The 23,437-nt window shown below is 31.1% G+C and overlaps 2 protein-coding genes and 1 long non-coding RNA gene across 15 annotated transcripts in view; 1 reads left to right on the forward strand and 2 right to left on the reverse strand.

The window, feature by feature from the left end:
• The window catches only part of LOC145972801 (uncharacterized), a 231,699-nt gene that overhangs the window by 3,762 nt on the left and 204,500 nt on the right, over positions 1-23,437 (reverse strand). For 5 of the 13 annotated variants that reach the window (XM_083101747.1, XM_083101750.1, XM_083101746.1 and 2 more), the window contains 6 exons: positions 23,128-23,395; positions 22,303-22,672; positions 21,816-22,105; positions 21,238-21,480; positions 20,799-20,949; positions 14,839-18,198 (listed from right to left, as the gene is read on the reverse strand). In XM_083101747.1, coding sequence (XP_082957873.1) covers positions 17,921-18,198; positions 20,799-20,949; positions 21,238-21,480; positions 21,816-22,105; positions 22,303-22,672; positions 23,128-23,395 — 1,600 coding nt within the window. In that variant the 3' untranslated portion in view covers positions 14,839-17,920. The other 8 variants (XR_014439291.1, XM_083101753.1, XR_014439290.1 and 5 more) reach the window with 7 other exon arrangements.
• Tspan6 (tetraspanin 6) lies at positions 684-12,635 on the forward strand. The gene is made up of 5 exons (XM_083101767.1): positions 684-899; positions 9,594-9,791; positions 10,521-10,703; positions 10,920-11,126; positions 11,379-12,635. The coding sequence occupies exons 1-5, from the start codon at positions 840-842 to the stop codon at positions 11,451-11,453; spliced, it is 723 nt and encodes a 240-aa protein (XP_082957893.1). The 5' UTR covers positions 684-839; the 3' UTR covers positions 11,454-12,635.
• LOC145972808 (uncharacterized) lies at positions 1,858-4,146 on the reverse strand. The gene is made up of 3 exons (XR_014439292.1): positions 3,816-4,146; positions 3,138-3,333; positions 1,858-2,418 (listed from the first exon to the last, which is right to left on the reverse strand). It is a non-coding gene; the product is annotated as an uncharacterized LOC145972808 (long non-coding RNA).

Here is a 23,437-nt window from a genome sequence, read left to right on the forward strand (position 1 = left end):
AGATTGAGACAATATTGTGCTATCTAAAATTAACTCGAGAAAAATTTCGAATATCACGAATATCTTTCTGATTTATCTAAAATACAATCGCAATACATAATAAATATATATCATTAAATAAATTAATATCAAATCAATTATAAATTAATATCAATAACTCGACTTGAAATTCAAATATTTATGTGGTGTGTATACATCACATAAATATTTAAATTTAAAATCGAGTTATTAATTGATATTATTATTATCACTTCTATTTAATTTCTTATTCATGCTTTAGAGATTTCTCCAATTAAGATATAATGTTTCCTAATTATTTAAAGGGACATTAATTAATTAAAATTATATTGCTTTCATCTATTAAATCCGATCATTAATGCATATGTTAATGTGATATTATTATTTAATCATCGATGATTCAGCTTGTACACTTAAGAAATTTTCCACATGCACACAATCTCGTTAATTAGAGATATAAAATTGCGTTGTTATAAATAGGAGTAATATCGCAATTTCAGAATATTAAGATAATACGAATTGGACAATACCTTATCGATGCATTCATGGAAAACGAACTCTTCGGTATCTAGTGTAATCTGGCGTGCGCGCCATTTTACCGCGAACCGCCCTTTCGAACTAACTTCGGGAAAACTCGTGCGTCATCGTCGGCGGTGCCGCGCAAAGCGTCACTGGAAGGTTCAGTTAAATTCGAATCGCCGATCGTGTCGAGTGCGTCGTGAACGGGTCCGTCCCGCCACCGATCGGAATCCCGATTTATCGTCCTCGCAAAGCGGTTTCTCCTCTACGTGGCCACTGAATTAAACAAATCAACGATCAAGATGGGGTGCGGAATGGGAGTGATTAAGTACCTGCTCTTCATATTTAACTTCATCTTTGTGGTAAGTTCAGAAAGGGAAGAGAGAGAGAGAGAGAGAGAGAGAGAGAGGGAGGGGTCATTATGACGCCATAACCTTACGAAAGCAAAGTGACGTATCTATGTCGTTTTTTTAGCGGTAACTACCAGCATAAAAAAACGTCTACTTATTATTATGCGAAAGTAAAACGGTGACATTAGAGGCCTTTTATCTCTGGGTCTGTTCTTTTTAGCTGCACTGCTACACTAGTGCAATAAGTTGGAAAGAGACAAACATACTTTCTTTCACTCTAACTAATTGCACTAGTGCAGCAGTGCAGCTAAAAAGAACAGGCTCTCTGTCTTTAGCGACTGCAAAGTCATTGTATAAGCCCAACAATTCCCATTCGTTCCAGCTGCTTGAAGAATCCAGGTTTCTGAGATTCGGTTGCAGCGAATCCTTTTAAAGGCCTATAAAAGCGTCACAAATAAACGTCTTTGCGTGTGCTTTCGTGTCGAAGATCGCGCTCGACAATCAAAATTGAGCGGCGACGCATCTAGCAATCTAGCGCTATAAATGCGCATGCGAAAGTACACAATTTTACGTAATATATGCCACTCCTTGTATATATAACGAGACAATTTGTTTACTTTCGCTCGTTCCGCGAATTTGTCGATGATGCTGTTGCTAAATCTTACGTGCTCTCGTCCTTGAGATACGTGAATCGTGTGTCCTGTCCCGTGATTGCATGCATGACAGTTGCAATTGTCACGTTAATAAGAGGACCATTAATTTTTTTATACGTTTCCTCCTGTGTGCGTTCTTATTCGTGGAACGAATAAGATCGCAAGATTACTTGTAATAGAATAAGGAGAAAATTATTCTTACATTGGAATTTTACAAGTGTTGTGTCTTGTAAAAAAAATGTTGAACATGTTAAATATTTATTAAAATCGTACACAGAGAATTAAGAAAAAAAATTAATAACTTGAATATATGCGTTTAGTTAATAATTTCTAATCGAAATATTTAAGTCAAATACATTATATTTAAATTAAATATTTAAATATTCGAACTAAAATTAATGAACGATTTTTTTCTCAGTAGTGTATAATAAATGTCTTGCTCTTTTCATTGAATAAAAAATTTCTTTAAATAATGAAAGCGTTTGACTTGCTATTTTGTCATTTATGGTTATTAACCGTATATAAGCAATTTGTTAGCATGTGAGAGATCATGTGATTCTACATTCTTGTATGCTTTTAGGCTTCCTGTTAAATATCTAACGACTTAATGACTTGTAAAAGACATCTAATGACTCTATTATTGCGGAGACATTTGAACGTAGAACAAAATATTTAGGACATAAATGTGTTGCAGAGCGCAAAAAAGACAGAGAGAAAAAGAGAGGTGTGATCATGTTTATGAGTCAGCTTTTAGTATACATATAAATATTGTCTTCGTGTAAACTGACTCATAGCGATAAGAAAAACCCAAGGTTGATACCAAGCCATGTAACGCCGCAATCTAACGTGTCACACATATGTATCTCTCCTGCCTGCACCTGTCACAACATTTTTCAATTGCGAATATCAATTTATCTCTGTTTGCACATTATCAATAACATATATCTGATGATCATTGCTCACAAAAAACTCACAATTATAGCAGTTTGATTTCAGAGAAAATCGAAAGTCAAATCCTTATACCTATTCTTATTTTTTATCTACTCCATATAACGTTATTTTACATATTAAGACAGAGGAGAAAAAGATTTATATATATACTTCTTGTTATTGTGCCTATATGACTAATTGCAAGACAATCAGTCATCAATATTGCCATTGTTTACTTATCGATCGATAAAATCAATTTTTAAATTCATCGTTATCTCAATTAATTCTGTTATCATCAGCAGTAGAATTCATAATGTTTTTTCGTCTTTCTGACTTTAAAAATGAAGCAATTTCATTGAGAGAGGTCTGAATGAAAGATGAAGAGCAGTGAAAGAATAAAAAAAAACCGAGAAATATGCGTGTTAATACGTGTCCAGAAAAATAAAAGAAAAAGAGATACGTCTATCTCGTTTTACCAAAATATCATTAATGAAGTTTTTTGAAGTCACGTAATTTCTTTAAAAACTCATACGATTGCGTAACATTTTCTTCGCAAGAAACTGACCTCAATTTAGGAAAAGAGACGGATATATTATTTTCTTTAGCGGATAATATTCTCGATTAATCGATGACGGAATTTTATGGGAGATTCTCATTCAATACACACATTCACGAGGACGTCATGACGACGGTCAGAGGGATACTCCTTTACGATCTTCCTTTCCGCTCGGTTTGCTTGCCATGGCCTGGTCACAATGGTCGTTTCTTACTGCTCCCAAGGTTTCCCCTCTTGTTTTCTCCCTTCTCGCATAGTCGTAGTCGTCGTACATTGAATTTTGCCAAACATCCGCGAAACTCGTTCTCTTGAAGGACAAAAGATCTTGTTACGTAAGAAACTATGGCGTCTCTCTCCCGTTTCATCTTTTTCCTTTGTCCAAAAGTCGATACATGATGGCATAAATGAGCTAACGCTAAAATCATATACGTTAAAAATGCGTCCCGACGAAGAGGAGCCCGAGAGAAATAACCTAGTTAAAGCTGTACGATTGTCGTAAAATCTTGCGTTTTATATTATTTTGCTATTTTCTCTTCCAATCTGTCGTCGTAAATTTAATGTATAATTACGCATCGAAGGGAAAAATATCTGCTAGATACATTATCTTAAAAGTTGAATTTTTTCAATTAAAATACATTCGATGTTATAAATACATAATTTCATTGTCTGATATAATATTGAGGCATAATGATTCACATCTTACACTTGGAACAGATTCTCATAATTTTAATAATAAAAAAAATATATTAAATTAATTGACTTAATGATTGCTTAAGATATTGTATTTACTTATCATCACATTCTTGTTCGCTGAAGTTTAACATCGTCTCGTTTGCATTATTATCTGTCGTATATCAATGATAGATTCCTTTGTCTCGTAGAAGTAATCCAGACATTTATATACAGAGTGACTAAAATTAGCAGACATGATCTCGTTGCTCGGCTATGCACGCATACTTTAACAGCAGCAATAGACCGAAGAAAAATATTATCTTTTTCTTGCCGCGAGATATTCTTTTATTTTATTTAATAAAAAGAAGAGTATAGATATATTGATCGCGTAAGAAATTTTCTAGGAATTAATGAGAAACGAAACTATGATTAAAAGTGTGTCAAGAAGTAATCCATCTTATCATTCTTAATGGTTAGTAATATATAATAGGAATGATTAAGAAGCATTTTTTGATCAAGAAGCAATTGTGATTAAGAAACTATTAAGAGTAATCTATCATCATTTTTAATTGCCAGTAGTTATTTATTGATATTAAACATGACAGGCATTCTATCTCCAAATAAATTTGAAATTTTTAATCAACATTTGCTTATGATGAGATTTAATTATATATCAAATTGTTTATACTTGTTTAGAAATCAGATATTTTCCAATTTCTGTTCCGAGAATCTTATTTTTGATCCGAAGTTTTATATGCTCTTTTTCTTTCCTACACTTATTATCTCCCCATATTTGAAGAAGTAAAAAAAGTTCGTTCATTTTTTCAAATCTAAATCTTCATGTTTTCGTTTTCTGTTTTTTATTTCTTAACAAATCACGATCGATAAGTTTTTTACACAGTAAATCACGTTTGACATCTGTGAACTTCCTTGTGAGAGAATTTGTCACGAAAAAGTCAGATAATTGCAAGAGAAAGATAATTGCTTTCTTGAGAGCGATTTTGCTCATTTTTCATGTCAGTCTGTTTTCTGATTCGTTCTTGCAAATTAATTTTTTTGAAATGTATGATTTATCTCCTTTACAAAACATGTTCGTTTAGTTTCGTAATTGTAGTCACTCGCCGAGACATAAACGGTCATACATCATTGCATATTGAGAAATATTATTGTTTATGTAAATTTTCTATTGATAGCTCGAAGCATTGTCTAGAAGCTGTCTCGATAAGGCAAGGAAAACAATCTGCTTACAAATTAATTAAATATCGACACTTATTCATGAATGGAATCACTCTATGATTATTTATCGATCCATTCGTAAGTGTAAATGATGTAATTTCATTAGATTCTTTTTATCATATAACGGGCATATAAATATTATCTCGTTTTTTGAATTTTTTTTATTATCAAAATCAGATTTTTTTCAATTTTGTCATATTTTTTTCTATTTTATAAATATTTATTTAATAATAACATTGTTTTAATTATTCAAATGATGAAGCAACCAAAAGTTATTTGCGTAATTTATACGCAAAAAATACATCACGTTGTGCTAAGTAATTATTAATTTAATTAAGCAACCATTAATTAGGTAAGTAGCTATCATATTTACATGAAATATTGCCGTTATATATATATATATTATATATCATTATATACATAAAAAAAACATTTTTTGATGCTTTGATATAAAACATATTTTTGTGAATAAATTAATCCACGATATGTTCTCATTTCTCTTTCTTTTAACATATTTAATAATAAAAATTACGTATGCTTCAATACCTATAACAATGCTTTATTGTACAAACTCCTTTATGTTCTTGATATAAATATGACAAAAAAATGATATTCGATGTTACTTCATTGTAGTGCTTATGTATACATTTCCTGTTGCGCGCATAATTGCATCGTTTTTTTTGCATATTCTTTCATGAAAAGCCGCGGCAACTAAGATATCGTTATCATTTATTTTGCAATTTTCCCGATTAATTACGCAACCTCATACAATGTGACCATATATTGGGTGTTCAGGAAAACTGATGTATTCGACAATTTTGTTTCCTAGAATAATTCACGAGAATGTTTTATCTGGAAATAGATATGAAACCGCTACTTGACTTTGAAGGTAGATTAAGATAATAATCTAATACAGAGTTAATGTTTCCCACATAAAAAAGTCGACGATTTTCAGAACACATAAGTAACGAATCTTATTTTTTTTCGAATGATAAATAAATTTTACTTTTAATAATATACACTGAAAATTAAATATTATTAATAAACGATGCAAATGTAATTTGCATTAAAAAATAATTTTAAATTTTGTGCAGTTAAAATTCTGGTATTCTAATATTTTTTAAATGTCTTCTAGATTTCTTGTTACGGATAGCATGAATATCATCTTATCGATTATATTTATAACATGTTTGTTTCTGATTATTAACGATATTTAATTACAGTGAAATGTTATCTACGCGATATGTTTGTCCCGAACACAATCATATCGTTCTGAGAAAAGATAGGATTACGATTTGCCTTTAAGAATTAGAATTTTATTTATGAATTGAGCTAACTTTCAAATTTTTGTATTGAAATATTTTTTTTTGTAAATTAATACATTGCAATACCTTGTAAATTAATACATTACATCTATTAAATTATGAATAATCAATATCAGCCCTGAATAAAAATAATTAGGAGAATCACTATTTCTCTCATTGCTCTATTAGAGAGAATATATTATAATCTTTTCTATCGTTAAAAAGAAATTATTTTTTTTTTAATATTTCTAACATTGATTATATTCTAGTTCATCGTTCCACTCAAGAATTATATATGCTGAGTATTTTTATTTTTGCAATGAAAGATATCTCTTCCTCATGGTGTTATCTTTATTTTTGGTTGGTGATGAAGTCTGCTACTTATCAGCTTTTTACCATTTCGATGATGATAAAAATGAGATAGTTTCGATAATGATTTGAATGATGATGAAAAGCTATTATCTTTCTGTTGCTTTAGGTCGAAATCACGTTGTGCATTATTTCCGTATAATTCTGTGCGCGAATTTCCTGTATATCATGCGCATTTCATTAACATTGTAATTTGTAATTTTCATTCTCTGTCAGGTTTCTCGATGCTGACGAGCACTTCCCAGTGTATCATTTTTCGTAATTATAGCGTTATATATCTCGTCTGCATCTACTCTCTAACTTATTATATTATTTTGATAGATTAAAACTTTTCGCACTAAATTTATTATGAAATTGATTATTTATTTTACATACATTTTCTGAAATTTTACGAAAGATGAAAATGAAATGTTAATACAAAAAACTGTATTATGTTATTGTCACAGATATTTTTTAAAACAATTATATTTGTAAAGTTACGAAACTCATTCGCGTTTATTTGTTTAAAGTTAAATAAATTAAAATTTGTTCTGCGAAACATGATTCTGAAAATAAACTCTTCGATAATGATTAATTGTTATTCATGTTCGTTATCTGCAGTGCTACAGACAATTTTATGATACATGTATTTTAGATATTATTAATCATTCTTTTTAATTTTAACAAGCGATATATAAAAAAGTCTGTATTTGATAGATTATTTATCGTATTTACATGTTATGCTTCAAGTAGCTTTAAAATCAATATTAAATTTATCAAAGAGGAGCGTGAAAAATTTCTAAGATTATTATACTATATATTATTATATTTGTCTTGTATCTTTTGCGTATTAGAATTTCTATCATTTCTATCATTACGCTAGATTTATTTGCATAAATATATCTATCGCAAACGCGCAAAATAAATATATTATTATTATATATATTATGCAATGAGGTGAATCAACCTATTTTCAACCTGCGTTGTCAACCTGTTTTCTAGACGTGGGTAAATATTTAATTTAGACCTTATCCGCTCTAGCGTTCGATCGATACTTTTCTTATCGATCATCATATGATAACCGCATGAAAAATTCTCGTTTCTTCTTCAAATCTCACGTATATTCAATGTTAAAAAAGCAACACTTACACAGAAAAAAAGAACATTCTCTTTTTGAAAATATATTTAGTTTTAACATGGAAATCTTGAAATGAGATTATATTGCGTTAATTAAAGAAAAATATAATTGCTTGAATAATTGCTTACTTGAATGAAGCCATTTTATATAGTTCAATCAAGAAAAATATATTCCTATGATTTAAGATTTAATTTTCTTGGATGGAAAAGAAACAATGTTAGATAGAAAATAACATTTTTAAATCAAAGATTATAATTTTTTTAAAGTAGAATTAAATAATTATATATTCTTGAGATGACAATTACAATATTAAAATAAGACTATAATATTGTTGAAATTTAAAATTATTAAATTCTTCTAAGAAGATTATAAATTGTTGCGTATATACGAAACAATGAACACGTTAGTTTAAGTATATAAGTTTTGATTTGACACTTATTTTTTTTTCTGTGTAATAAGAATTTAGATAAAAACATTACTTCAAATCGAGATTTCACGCTTATATTGAACGACAACCTCAAAATTGAGGCTGTTGCAATGAAAATACGGAAGTACGAGTTGTTTCCGTGAAACAAGCCCTTTGTGGGGAAGCCCTTTGTGGGGACGACGTCGGCACCGTCAAGCATGCGTAATCATGGAGGAAGTTAATTCTCCAAGGATGAATACGCGCGATGATGTCATCTCAGCACACATGCACACGACATATACACTTATACTAATTCGATGCACATAATTTCAATACATCACGGCAATAAAGATCGCATTTTCTACAGCAGTGTTTCCCAACCAAGTGCAAACGTCACAATCGTCGTGCTTAGCGAATCGTTAAATAAAATCAAAATTAATTAACATTGTAACGAAAACGATTGATTAGCGGTTATTATCGCTTTTATAATCAATTTACTAATAAACCTCCAATTGACTCCAATTGATCATCATTATTCTGAGAATTGTTCTCCCCTTTTCTTCAGCTCTGCTTTTCCATATGCTTTTTTATTTTATACACGATGTTACTTTACAATGTAGTTCTGATTGTTCTGAAACTAGGACGGAAGTTATTAGAGATTCAATCGATCGAACCAACGCACTTATTATTAGAACATTCGTCGTTTTACTTACGTACTGAATAAGTGCATTAGTTCACCTGTGGTGATCTCAAGATCGACTATATAGCACAGCAACACATAAAAATAACGCGTAGCCAATGTTTCAAGGACGATTCCAGATATCTGAGAACGTTTAACGTAAATATTAGTAAACGTTTGTTGATATATGCAACCTATTTCTATCCTATATTATTGGACAACAATGTTGAACGCATACTTGGCAACAAGAGCTTATAGCAATCAGCAATTGAGTAGCCAAACTTCTAAAATATGTTGCATGTGATTGGTTTTCCATTGATAATTATATATATATTTAGTAACGAAATAAAAAATACTGCATAAATGCATGTAAATATATTGAAAATTGCTTAGAAAAAAAAATTTATATTTGCGAATGTATATTAAACTCCAAAGTTTTATATTTATAATATAAATTCCGTGATATATTGTTTTAATTTTTATGTGATGTCTGCGATAATTCACATTATCGTATATTTTTAATGTAATAATAAGGCATATTGTATCGTAATTTTTATATGAACACTACAATCATCATCGTTAATTTCCATAAAAAAAACGTGAAATAATCACCTTTATCTTGCATAGCAAGAATTACATTATTAGCTATTAATGAAATAAAGTATATAATAAAATTATATTAATAAAATAGCGAAAGAGTTAAATTGTATAAAATATAGAAAAGTATTGTAAATATATGACGATGATATATAATGATATTTAAATACGAAATCTCTTATTACAGCTATGCGGTCTGGCCATCTTGATCGTGGGCGTTTTCGTGCACATAGGAGATAAAAAGTATACTGACGAAATGAAAGAGCTCACTGATAATCTTGCATTCCCATCGATAGCATTGATCGTCATCGGCAGTATCATCTTTGTCATCGCCTTCTTCGGATGCTGCGGAGCGATTCGCGAGAGTCACTGCATGGTCATCACGGTAAACCTTCCCGCAATTTCGACTTGTCTTTATTTACATTGATATATTTTAATTTAAGGAACTGGACGGGTCAGCTATGTCAAAAGTTAATAAATCTAATATATTTCGAGATTCATAAATTTGATATTGCGCAAAGCACTTTTAGTCTTTGTGAATTGAAATCTTTACTTTATTGTAAATATAATTTAAATAGAATATAATTTAAAGTTACAAATACTATTTTATATCAAATTGCCTTTTTTTATATTGATAGTACACAAAAATTTATGAAAACAAAAATCTTAATTCTATGAGATAAATCTTTACTTTATTCACACAAATTAATCATTAATTTTATATTTTAAAAGACTAGAAAGATTATTTTGCATAATGTTAAATCATGAATCTCAAAATATATTTATTAATTTTCGATGTAGCTGATTCAGTTCCTGGTTATATAAATAAAAGTAAAACGTCAAGTTTAATATATTTATAAATTTGAAAATATAGAAATTTTATAGAATTGAAACGCGAATGAAATTTATTACATTTTCCGATTTGTGTCTTTATATTCAGTTTTTATTTATCCATTTATTTGTTTTTATTTATTATTTCAAAAATATGTTTGTCATAATATGTTTTTGTAATAATATGTTTCTTAAAATTACAACACACGTGATTATTATTTGAATCAAACAGCATAATCATTTAATATGTGACAATTTTATCTAATATATTTTTTCCATACAGTTTGCATCTTTACTTTTAACAATCCTGATTATACAAGTGGCTATTGCGATCTACACGTTTGTTGCGTTGAAGAATGCTGATGAGATCAATTTTAAGGATGTATATGCAAAAAAAATCTTCAACGAATACGATAACACAACATCGAACAGCACAAAGGAATTTGTAGATTTGATACAAAAAGAAGTAAGACTGCCTTTTGAAATAATAGTTTTTTACACGTGCAAAACAATATACCACGTTACATTATTCGAATTTTTGGCGCTCTCAGCTTGTAGTTTAGTAAAATACTATTAGAGATCTTGAATATAATAACTGCATGTAACATTGAAAATAGTTTAAATGAATATGTTTTTGGATTTATAAATAATCAATATTTCTATGTAAAATGAATTTTTGCAGCTGGAGTGTTGTGGCATTGACAGCTATAGAGATTTCCACATTGTTCTTGATCGCACTATTCCGGGAAGTTGCTGTGGTAAAAATTCAAGTGACACTTGCAACCAGCAAGACGCTTACCAAACAGGTTGCGTAACCGCACTAAAAGATCTCTTTAAATATGCAAGCGCGGTATTAGGTGGCATCGCTCTGGGTATCGCTGCAATTGAGGTAAATAAATCCCGGGCGAGTTTATAAAGAGATTAAATAAAACTAGAAAATTATCTTACATATATATCGAAAAGATATAATAACTGAAAAAGAGATATGACAAAAGATAATTTTAATAATTTTATATCCGAGCTCAAAAAAGAGTTTCTTTTTTAAGTTTTCAAACATAAATTTTTGTTCTCATCAGTTTTCATTTATCCTCATGATTATTTTGCATTAATTGTATGTGCGTGTTATTCAATTTTTTCTCAGCTGATCGGTATCATCTTCGCGCTATGTCTGGCAAATTCCATAAAGAATGCGGAACGCAGAGGCTACAGTGTATAAAAATGGAGCATCGCGAAGGACATCGCTGCGGGCGGGAAACATAACATAAACAACAACGTTTTTACCTATCTATTACCGTCAGCGTACATTCGTCTATAAGATGTGATAAAATATTTACGCTTTCCATACACAATAGATTAAATTAAATTAAATTATTTTTTCTTTCCGAGCAGAAAACAAGTATAGAGCAAAGTGCCTCTTTATGTTTCTCTTTCGAGTCTCTTTGCGCGTTGTAAATCACAACTAAAGCATAAAGATAATATATCAATTTCAATAAAATATATTTTTACTTTCTAACTTGAATAACTTAAATTCTACATTAAAAATTTAACGTAGAAGTTGACGTACGGATTTGGCGATGACCGTAAATGATTATCTGAGATTAAATATTTTTTTTTTTTTTTTATAAAAACAATTTTATACGATTATATATTTTGATATGGTATCGCTTTGAATCACATTTTTCCTACCTATTTTCGATAATAATTAGATAAATACGAAATAAACTAAAATATCTAATTATATATAATTATATGTATACGTGTATATATATAATTATATATAATATAATTATTTAATATATAGGGATCGTATTTCATAATCGTTAGTTCGAGTTTTAAATAAAAATACTTGGTGTACCTATTACAGAGGAGCGATAATATTTTAGAAATATTACAGAGATATAATGAATTACAAGATTGTACCTGCAGAGAAGATTTAACATCACTGTTAAGAAAACATGGAATTTTCAAATATGTCTTTACATAAAATTCACTTTGTTTGTACAGCACAATATATTAATGTACGAATATTGTCTATATAAATTTATATGTATTTTTCTCTTATAATAAAAGTTACTTTATCTAAGAGAATACATCGCCGTGTCTGCACGCAATAAACAAACGAACAAATGAAAGAACGTACGTTGATATAATATTTTAGCGATAGACGCGGTGATAAAGCGTATATATAAAACTGGGCTTGCTATATAATTGTTTAAATAAAGTTCTTAAATTTTAATAGATTATCTTACATTGTCGGATTGTTTATATTAAGCGTATTATTTATTTTAACGTTTTTTTATATAATATAAACGCATAAACAATTACCATTGCTCTTGCGAAACAAATTATGTGTCCAGTTTTGTACATTAATTAAATAAATAAAAAGAAGACAAGCTCACGATCGATTTTTGTTTTTTTAAACCGACATTTTTTTACAGCAGACAAAATAGTTTGACATTTTTATCATTTTTCAAGATTCTTGTATTCAAAATCTTTTTATTTCTTTCTCTCCTTTTTTATCCGTTGCTTTCTTTTCCGTGAATCTTTTTATTTAAAATTTAAGCATCTAACAGTAACTGAATGAGAAAATATATTCGTGCAAGTTCTTAGCAAATACTATAAGAATACTGTGTCATACTATAATTATTATGATTTTTCCTTACATTTGTACTTTTATATTTAAAAGCGGTATATTATGTCTTTTGTAAAATACACATTTTAATATGCTCTATACATAAATCATTAGTTCAACATTTGTATTGGAATATATATTTAAAAAATTAAAAAGATATACAGATATATATTTAAATTAGTAAGCAGAGAGTGTGTGTTTGTATTAAACTTATAGAATATATCAAAATTTAAAATATAAAAATGCGAGGAACATAAAGCAATGGTATATATTTGGTGTGTATGTGTGTGTGTGTGTGTGTGTGCGTGTGTGTGTGTGTGTGTGTGTGTGTGTATATATATATATATATATATATATATATATATATTTGCGTTATTTTAGGTTAAAATATTTCATCTTGTGTTTCGGAATTGCTAATATTCGGTGAATAAAGATGTCTAATAACAAATTGGTAATAATTCCCGAACACATTCTTTATTCAAAAAACTGATGACAACATGGCGCAGCCAATCATGCTATCTCTTTTGTTTAGGGACATTTTTTCCTCACCTAAAATGGCGTCCATTTTTCTAATTTCCATGTTGCCTGCCTGCTCCTTCGACTATCTTCGGACTTGTGAATGGCGCGTATGCGTGTGAGACTTGAATTTGAAGACAGTTAAAATTCAAACCGCCGGTTGCGTCGCATAATACCGTTAACAAAGTGGCCAACGAAATAGAGTGTTTTATTGAATTCAAGTGGTTTAGTGTAGTTTTTTCACTCAAATAATTTCTTCTCGTATCCTCTGGACTACGGAATCAAGAATCAGGATGACGCCAGTAGATCTTCCTCATTTATTTTGTAAGTAAATATCTCTCTATCCGCGCGTCTGCAATAATGACGTTTATATTTATTCCCGCATTTTTGACAAATGCTAAAACTGAAATATCAGATGTAACTCTTTACATTTACGAATCATTAGATCGCTTCCTTGATCATTATTACGTATCGTTATTATAATTTTAATTCAATTCGATCGATATCTCATCGTGTATCGCGACCGAATAATTTATTAAATGCGTTCTATATGTGAGTAGATACTTGTTTTCGCGATTAGCACAATTAAGACGAATGAGAGATGCAAGGAATATAATCAATATGTGTCTGTTCTGTGCCAATATTTCTGTTACACATATTTAGTATTTATCTCACGGTAAATATTTAAATTGGAAAAAAATTGACATTTGATTGATGCAATGTGATAATATTGATATTAGTATTTTCGCGCTTTTTTAACGACATTTATCGCGTAAATATCCGAAAGTAAACTGTACTATATAATTTAATTTGCAAATCAAATTCTTTCAAATTCTTTCAATTTTCTTGTATTCTTGCACACGCACAATTTATCACATTTAAAATGAGCACGTCCACATTTGTCAAAAAAATTACATCGCGAATTAATTCAACATTTTGAGATTAAATCAATTAGTATTATGTAGAGCGAATGACATTACACACATACACAATGCAATGACGTTGTATTGATTTGCAAAATCTGTTTTTTTAATTCCGACATTAATTATTTCAATTCTAAGATGTTGAATTATTTTGACTGATTATAATCTTAAATTATTATAGAATTAAAATAAATAAAATTGAAAATGAAATAAAATAAATTATTATAGATTATTAAAGAATAATCTATATATATAATCATTATAAATAATATTTTTCATAGGAATATATTTCTTCTCAAAGCTTAATTCTTATTTTTAATCAATATCAAGGGATTATTTATTATCTTTTGACGATAATTAAAATAACACAATTTGCTATATTGAATTGAAATTAAAATATTTACACACTACTGAACTATTGTGTTGTCGTGATTATTTTTTATTATTTATCTCGTCGTTTTCGATCTATAATGTATGTACATACAGTTACTATTCCTGTTTCTGCTGTCGCTGCGAAATAAAATTGAATATCCAATTTTGCATAACAATAAATAAACAACAAGAATTTGGACGACAATTCAGGTGCCTTTTTTCTTTTTACGTTCATATATTGTCATTATTTATTAAGTTCAAGAGAGGATTGCTTACATCTGCGTTTTGAGCTATAATACATACTATGTACATCGTGTCGTTCAGCAAAAGTCACTTTCCATTTCACAATTATCGTTTGACCTTGCTGCTACTGCGACCGGGAATAAAGCTGGGGCCATACGGTCCCCAGGTAAAACTTACAAACATCTTAAAGCTATGTCGTTAGTCTATTATTTTCACTTCAGGCTGCAGGACGAAAGTTTTTTTCCCTAGAAAAAGAATTTTTCTCCTTTACAACCAGTTTTGCATTTTATCGGTATTAAAATATAATGACTAAAATAAATCACGATTTTTTTCTCCTGATTTAAATTAGCATAGCAATAGCGTATTCTACTGGAAGTAATTTTGCGCATTAAGATAGTTCCTAATTAGCATTTCCTAATTAGCATAGATTAATCGGCATATAAATTAGAAAATACATCCTTTCTCACATAATTAATGAGATTTTCTCATCATTTACTAGATCCATATCTTATTTAATAAATAATAACAGTAATATACATGTATATATATTTGATCGTATATGATCATATAGGATAATAATGTATATCACAAGGATAATTTAAATATTTTAGCTCCTAAGAAAAAGTTATTTTTTCATAGATTAGCAAAACATTTGAAAGAAGATATTATATTTAAAGAAGAAATATATTTAAAGACTTTACGAGATCCTCCAGATTAAATTTCATTCTAAATTATTCAAATATATTTTTTTATATATTAATGTTCGTTAAACGAATGAGGAGGAATTACATTTACACAACATAGTGTAATGATAAAAGTGACAAGATTGTAAAAAAAAGGGAGAGATTAATTGGTGGTCTCACTTGCTTGACTAGAACAGCAGCAACGTGAGCAAATATAGGACAACTTTCGACGTCCATGCAGCCTCCATCCACCTTGAATATTGATCCTCATACTCTTGTCATACTGATATACAGCTACGTGTAAAATAATCTTGATCTCTATCGTTATCTTAAACTTACATATATACTAATGATATTATGCCTATAATTCGACCAAACGTATTACTCAAAAGTCGTTTCGGAGCGACGACTTTCGTACAAATTACACCGAAGTGCTCCTCCGAAATCATCCGACAAAGTAATTGTTATTTTATCAATTTTTTTCTCTATGCAAGATTACCTTTTTCTATCTCTCTTTCACTCCTTCTCACAATCTACTATATTACAAAGTTCGGAAGCGAAATTTACAGGCTCGTTTACGTTCTTATCTCTAAGGACAGAAGAAAATAGTTTGTTCCGCATAGATCGAATTAACGATGAACGATCTTCGCGAAACTTTTGACGCTCGTTGACGATTGACGACGGGATTGGAAGGTAGGAGGGAGTAAAGGAGTATAAAATACCTAGCGGTTCATAGAAAATCGACAACTACCTCTTAATCTACATTCTCTAAGCTCACTTTGGAAGGTGACCGCGCTACGATATATATTTTCCCGGAAGTCATCACAATGATTCAATAACAGTCTATGTCGTTTAAAATGCATCATTCTCGATAGAAACGACATTTCTCTTAATCACATTCAAGATTTCTGATAGTTTAATGCCAATTAATTAATATCATTAGTTTTCAAATATTAAATTCATGGAGTTTGTCGAAATTTTTTAATTCTCAGTGGAAAAAATTCTGAATATCAAACATTCTTTCTTTGTTTCATTAGATCTTAGTTCGTTGCGAAAAGAAATTCAAATATAACATATTTTTTGACAAGTCCAATATTTATAAGAGAATTTTGTTACCTAATTTTTTTCAAGCTATCAGAAAGATCCTGCATCTTTCTAACAATCGTGATATCAAATATTCGAAATATTTGTAAAAAGATTACCAACTATATCTATGACGCTAGTGTGCGTTCATTCCTTCGAGGACCTTCCAATCGTGGCAATTCATGCCCGCCGTACACGCTATTTTAATGTCACAGGTCGACTACAATTTACATATCCTTATCATTAATTATTTGACTAATATTTATCCGCACATATTCATTAATAGATCCTTTTTATTTAACGTACCAAGGTACAGCGCGAATGTAACACAAAACTTATGCGTTCGGATTTCATGCTGAAAAGTATTTCAAGCTGAAAATATTAGAAATAGATATTTAACTCGATCCGCAGATTGAATTTTAATTAGGAATCAGCCTGAATTTAACTAGGATCTAGCTTGGACCAACTTGCTTTTATTGATCTCTCATTTTTCTGTTTTACATTCGACTGTACCATAGTGAGTTATTTGTATTTTGAGTAAGAGGAAGCTCGCAGAGAAAAAGACAAGATACTCTTGTCTTAAATCGTAAATTTATCTCGATACGTGACACTGAGTTTTTCGATTATTTTATGTGATAAAAGAAAATCCACACGATTATACAATATTTCAAGACTCGAAACGCGGCGTCGAAAACATTGTAGGATAATGATTTGTTCTTATTCTTCATCATAAATGAATGGCGTTCATGTAGTGAACGATATTGGCCTAATATTTCAAAACAATCGATATTCGTCGAGCAAAAAAAAATAGTAACATTGGTTGCGAATAGTTACTTATCGCTCTATTTTTTACTGCATTAAATAGGATCAGACTATCAGATGGTTCGTCATTTTGATTCTCTATAATTGGCGGGATCAGGAAGCAAACTTATGATGATGTCGCATTTAGTGAATTCGCGAGCCTTTATTGAACGATAGTATTTTTCAAACTTTGAATATTTAAAATTATAATTTTTTCATTTCTACACATATGTTAAAAATAAAAATAGAGAATTTAACACGGTTAAACTAAGAAATATTTTCGTCATAGAAAAGAATTGAAACAAAGTTAGATTATTCAATATCCAAAGGATTAAGATAGTTGGATTGATTTTTTAATTGGAAAAGGCTCGCGTGCGCGCATCTAGGAAATAGCTGCTGTGTTCTACAAAATGGACCCGCTATTTCATTCCTAAAGTGGCGAAAGCTTCATGATGTCGCTGTTGAGATCGGCAGTCGGCGCCAGGTCGTCATCTAGGTCGACGGGGCTGCCATCCAAGCCGAGCGAGGAGGAAGGAGCCGCCATTGTCGCCGCGACGAACTCGTCGAGGAAGTCGAAGGAGGCCACCGCCTCACGCTCCTTGTCCCCATAACGCACGAAGAAGTCGTCACCGCGGCCGATGATGGACGGCCGGGACGAGCCCCAAATAGACGGCAACCGGAGGACGCGGTGCGCCTGGGCCGCCGACGCTGAAGAAACCAAGGGCACACAGCAGCGGGTCAACAGATGCTGCTCTCAGACTTCACTCGATCGACTCGATTTTGCGCTCTTTCTCTTTCTCTCTTCTCTCTATACCGGCTCTAGCAGACACAGAGTAGCTCGGCTTAGCACTCTCTTTCACGTCTCCCTCTCTCTCTCTCTCTTTCTCTCTCTCTCACCCTTTCTCTTTTTTTTTCTTTCCTTTTTCTTTTTTACATCTCCTTTATCCGTTCGTATATATCGCCTATCACCTCTCCGCTTTCCACCGTCGCTTCACCGCACCGGTTTCACCTCTTTCTTCCGTGGACTTTTTTTTTAATTCGGAATTTAGGTATTTGGCGGGTGCACGACCGAATGGATGATACATAATGTAAATCGGACAAATTGTGTGCGCGTATAATCGATTATAATAGACAAAAGTTACGTATTAACATTCCTAAAAATTCATATATATACATTTTAATTTCGAACTTTAAATTATCATAATTTTTTAATACAATGAAATATGGTAATTTAATTTTTAATACATTGAAATATGATAATTTAACTATTTTTGCCAGATAACCAATTAAAATCTATAAAATATAATTATATATATATATATATATATATATATATATATATATATATACATATATACATACATATAATATTTGTAAAAATATAAGTTTAGAGAATTAATATAACATTTAAATTTATATATAATTAATTTCTGACAAAATTATTTCTATTTGTCCAATTTACTCTATGACATGATTATGATTCGCTCGAAAATAATAATTAAAATCGCGCATATGTAATTAAGCATGTTAGATGTTACGAAGTTGGGAAAAAGGAATCCACCCAAGTTGGTTACTTTTGCGCTGTGATATTAAAAATGATTGACAGTGCGGCGAGATTAATGATGAAATACAGGCAGACATATAATAAAGTAAAGCGTCAGAAAGATGAAGATATTGAAACGGTCTTGCACATGCCAATAAGATTTGAAAATTTCCATTCGCTCGTGGTACAATGAGAGAGAAAGTAATTATACTCGATCTACCTTGACGCAATTCCACGCGATAAACTATTCCATTTTATAGTACAAGATTTGTCTTATATATTGCACCGTTGTTTTGTATATGAATTTTTTTATTTTTGAAAGACACTTGCATCCCAACTTGCATTCTCGTCTAAAAGTCTTTGGATATTTTAAATTTTACTATATTTGCACTTTTTTAGAAAGATAATTATATACATTTTTTATTATCCATAAAACTAGATAATATATTTAAATAATTGCACTACGTTTGATTACACACAATAATCTCCTTCTTTGTCATTTGATTTATATCTTCTTATATATATATATATATATATATATATATATATATATATATATATATATATATATATATATATATATATATATATATATATGATCAATAGCCTTTTATTTAATATATCCTTGTATTTTGTCCACAAGACTTTCGGACGGTAATGTATGTGCCAAATAGGTCACGCAAATATATATAAGCGAAACAAAGAGAGATGGAATTGCGTGAAGGCACTACGCCAGGAACATTTTCTTTGCCGGTTAATAATTCTGTTAGAATAAACCAATAGTCTAAGTCCGTTGTAGGCATACACTGGTTCAGTTCAGGCCGAAATAGGCTCTCCGGCGCGGCAATGTTTTCCTCCCAATTGGTCATGTCGCTTTTATAGAAATTGATCGTCACTAAGCCGAACTACGTAGCTTTTCTTGTGACAATCAAAGCACACCGCGTAGGAGCTACCATCTGAACAGAAAATATGGAAAAGGCTATGTACAGCGGAAGGGCTACTAGGCGCGAGCGTGAATTGTACTGTGATTGTATACCGTATTGATTGCGAGTATCGAGTAGACAAGAATAAAGCAGCTAAAGTGAGTGCATAACGCGATATATGATGTTGCGACGTTGATTTCAAATGTGTGTCAATTGTGACGAAATGGTGTAGCAGTTAGCAGTGTAGACGTGTTGCCATCTTAAGCTTAGAAAAGCAAGCACTGTTCACACACCACCCACAGAATTTCCTGAAGAGTCATATTAATCATATCAATCTTGTTTTCTTTAACAATATATAACTATACGTATCAGAATATCTAATTTATCATCTCGTGGTCTTAATTTAATAGTGATAAAATAAAGTTTCGCAAATAAAACACATAAATGTGTAAATCTTACAAAAATAATATGAGACTTATTAAGAATTAAAATATTAGTTTTTATACTAACTAAAATCTGTCTGATGTAAAATCAGCGTAGCAGTTTTTATCTATAAAATTAAATTGTATATAAAATGATAATTTAGATATTCTGCATATAGGCAATATATACGTTAGATTCTTGTTAATTGAATATTTTAACTTAAAGCTTTCTACATGTTACAGATTAGTAAATTTCACCAAAAGTTCAAGAGAAAAAAGCATGAGAATGGTTATCGATAGGATATTGGACATTGACATTGATAAAAAATTATGAATTTCACGAAAAGGTGGTGAATGGTGATGCGTAGAAACAGCACGATAAAAGTGTCTACAAAATAGTTGTCACCCGGGGACAAATACCTTTCTTTTGTCGTCGGTATCGATGTAATCTATGCAAGTGGCGGTAATCAGGTGGTTCATCCCCCGAGTCGCTGCCTGCCGAACCGCTACTTGATGTCGCCGAAGAACTTTCGCTGCTTGCTAACATCACATCTAAGAGATTGGCTCTGGCCTAAATGGAAATACTGCTTATAATGTGTTTTCGTGTGAAAATAAAAATGGAGACAATGAATCGAAACAATTTATTCATAAAATCTTTTACTTTAATTGAAAAATTATTGTTTCAAATAGATAGCAAATGGATAGTTTCTAATAATGATCAATAATGTGAATTTTTATATCCATAAATTAGCAAAATAATAGAACAAATAATTGTATCAATTGCATTATTATATTTAGCTATCTCGTTTGAAATTTATTTACGATTAGAATGCGGATTTCGTGTTTCGACGAAACTTACTTTAGGGTCGGTGAAGTCAATATCGCGTTCAACGTGAACCCATCCTGTCGGACAGCAGCAAGCGAGATCCAATTTCTCCAGCACTACCTGCGATTCATTGTTAGTGATAGCGGTGGTGTGATCCTCGCCTTTCCGAATCATACGATTCAGCTCGTCTATAACGTCTTTGGACGTGGCGCGCTCGTGAAAACTCAATGTTCGATCTCTACCCTCCACGAAAAGAGTCGCTCGCGCCGGACTGACCTGTGCGAACATCACGCAATCGTTGTTACAGCAAGGCATTTTACTAGAAAGTAAAGTACGGATTTTATTTATATAAATACAAAAAACATAAATTAATACTAAATACTAAATTAATACTAAATTAATATTAATCCGATATTATCACAGTATTAAATATTATATTGATAATTATTGATTATTGATATTAAAATAAGCAAAATAAATTCGAGTAAGAGTGAAGCAAATTTTTCGTTCGAATGAATTATTTTTCCAAGAGAGAAAAATATACATAATTGTACATTACTCTTTGAAAATTCTTTCTTTATATAAACTCGCGTATTATTTGAAAAACTTACAACCGTGCTGGGTGTAGAGGAAGTTGCAACCTCTTCATCTTCCTCAGGAACGGCTCCTAATTCCGATGGTGCTACTGTTGTATACGAAATGCCACCGTTACACGAAACAGCACTTACAATCCTCTCTTCAGGTGCCAACGGTGGTACATGTATCTGATCGAGTAACTCGTCGTTGTTACTCATTTCAATTACGTTTCCGGGATTATTACTGCTCTCTGCGCATGATCCTTCTACTTCCGTGACCATGGCTTCCCCAGCGGAATCATTTTTGTTAGTGTTCACTTCTGTAACTAGTGTCCAGAATCTCTTTAAATATTTTTTACACCATTTGAAATTTTGCAGTCTTTTACCATTATGTTAAAACATCTTTTTGAAATGTTGTTATTTTTTCTTATTATAATTATGACGATGATAATTTAAATGAGAAATGGATGGTACGGTTTTTCAAATTTAATAATAGATACGACTAATTATAATCAGAGCCTACCTTCGGCCGAGTGAGACATGACATTATGTGTTTCCACGGGATTGGGTAATTCCGCAAGGTACATCTGTTGCTCAGCGATAAAAGACAGGACGCTTTGAAGCGCTTGTTCTCTGTCTGGCGGTGGTCTGCCGCTCCTGGATGATGTGCTAGCCAAGCTTTTGGTGCTCTCGAACTTCACTAATCGATAAAAATCCCTAGTAAAATCGGTACCGACCGACGGAGAATCAGGATCATCGCTGCAGCCGGATAGCGCTGCCGATGAACGTTTACTCGAATTTTCCAAGACTCCCTCCTCGCTGCTCCAAGACGCACCGGGACTCGAAGCATATGGCCAGGGTCCGGTCGCTCTCGCGTCCATTAAAAGCGCGACCTATAATAGAAAGTTAAATATTATCATCATTCAAAAGTTTGTGCGAAGAGTACTTTTTGAAAAAACGTCGCATCAGTTAAGATTAATTTTAGTTATAATTCAAAGTATGTCATTTTGCTAAAGTTATATTTTTTAAGGTGATTTTTATATTTATTTTTATATTTTATTAAAATATAAAAATTACCTTAAAATTTAAAAATATAAGCAAGTATTAATATCAATAGGACAAATAATTATTTAAGTAATAATTTAAAAAACATTTTCAAAATTAAATATTAAATAACTGTTAAAAAATTATAATAATAAATATTTAATTTGAAACAATAGTACGCGTAATTATATTCATTAGAATATATCAAATTTTGGTGAATTTTCGCGTATATAAGTGATATTATTATTTAAATAATTAAGCAAATGTGTCAACTCTCGATCGATATCGCAATTGACAAGCGTACCAGCTCTCCTCCGGTTCTATCAGCGAGATAGCTCGCGCCGTTCCACAGACACTCGTTCGCATCCTCCTCCAATTCCAGGAGATTATGCTCCTTGATTGCTGGCAGAGCGGGCGTGTTTGTAGCAGTCGGTTGCTCCTTCCACATTGCGGATTCATTTTGTACGAGATCTTCCGTAGACAAGGAGAAGCTCCAATCTTCCAGCTCCGCTCTGTCGTACTCCAATTCGAGTAAGTCTCGATGCTGTTGCGCGCTTCTACTGTCATCGAGCCTGAAATCCGCGCAGAGATCTAATCAGTTTTATGTTCAATCG

This window comes from Camponotus vicinus, unplaced genomic scaffold, assembly GCF_025532165.1.
Source record: "Camponotus vicinus isolate PSW18456_S1 unplaced genomic scaffold, iyCamVici1.0 SCAF_6, whole genome shotgun sequence".
NCBI classification, from domain to species: domain Eukaryota; kingdom Metazoa; phylum Arthropoda; class Insecta; order Hymenoptera; family Formicidae; genus Camponotus; species Camponotus vicinus.

Bases quoted from the DNA above. Each gene is read 5' to 3' on its own strand.
- Tspan6 (XM_083101767.1), top strand. From the start codon at position 840: ATGGGGTGCGGAATGGGAGTGATTAAGTACCTGCTCTTCATATTTAAC. The intron at 10,704-10,919 runs GTAAGACTGCCT...GAATTTTTGCAG, and splicing joins TAGATTTGATACAAAAAGAA to CTGGAGTGTTGTGGCATTGA. The intron at 11,127-11,378 runs GTAAATAAATCC...ATTTTTTCTCAG, and splicing joins TGGGTATCGCTGCAATTGAG to CTGATCGGTATCATCTTCGC.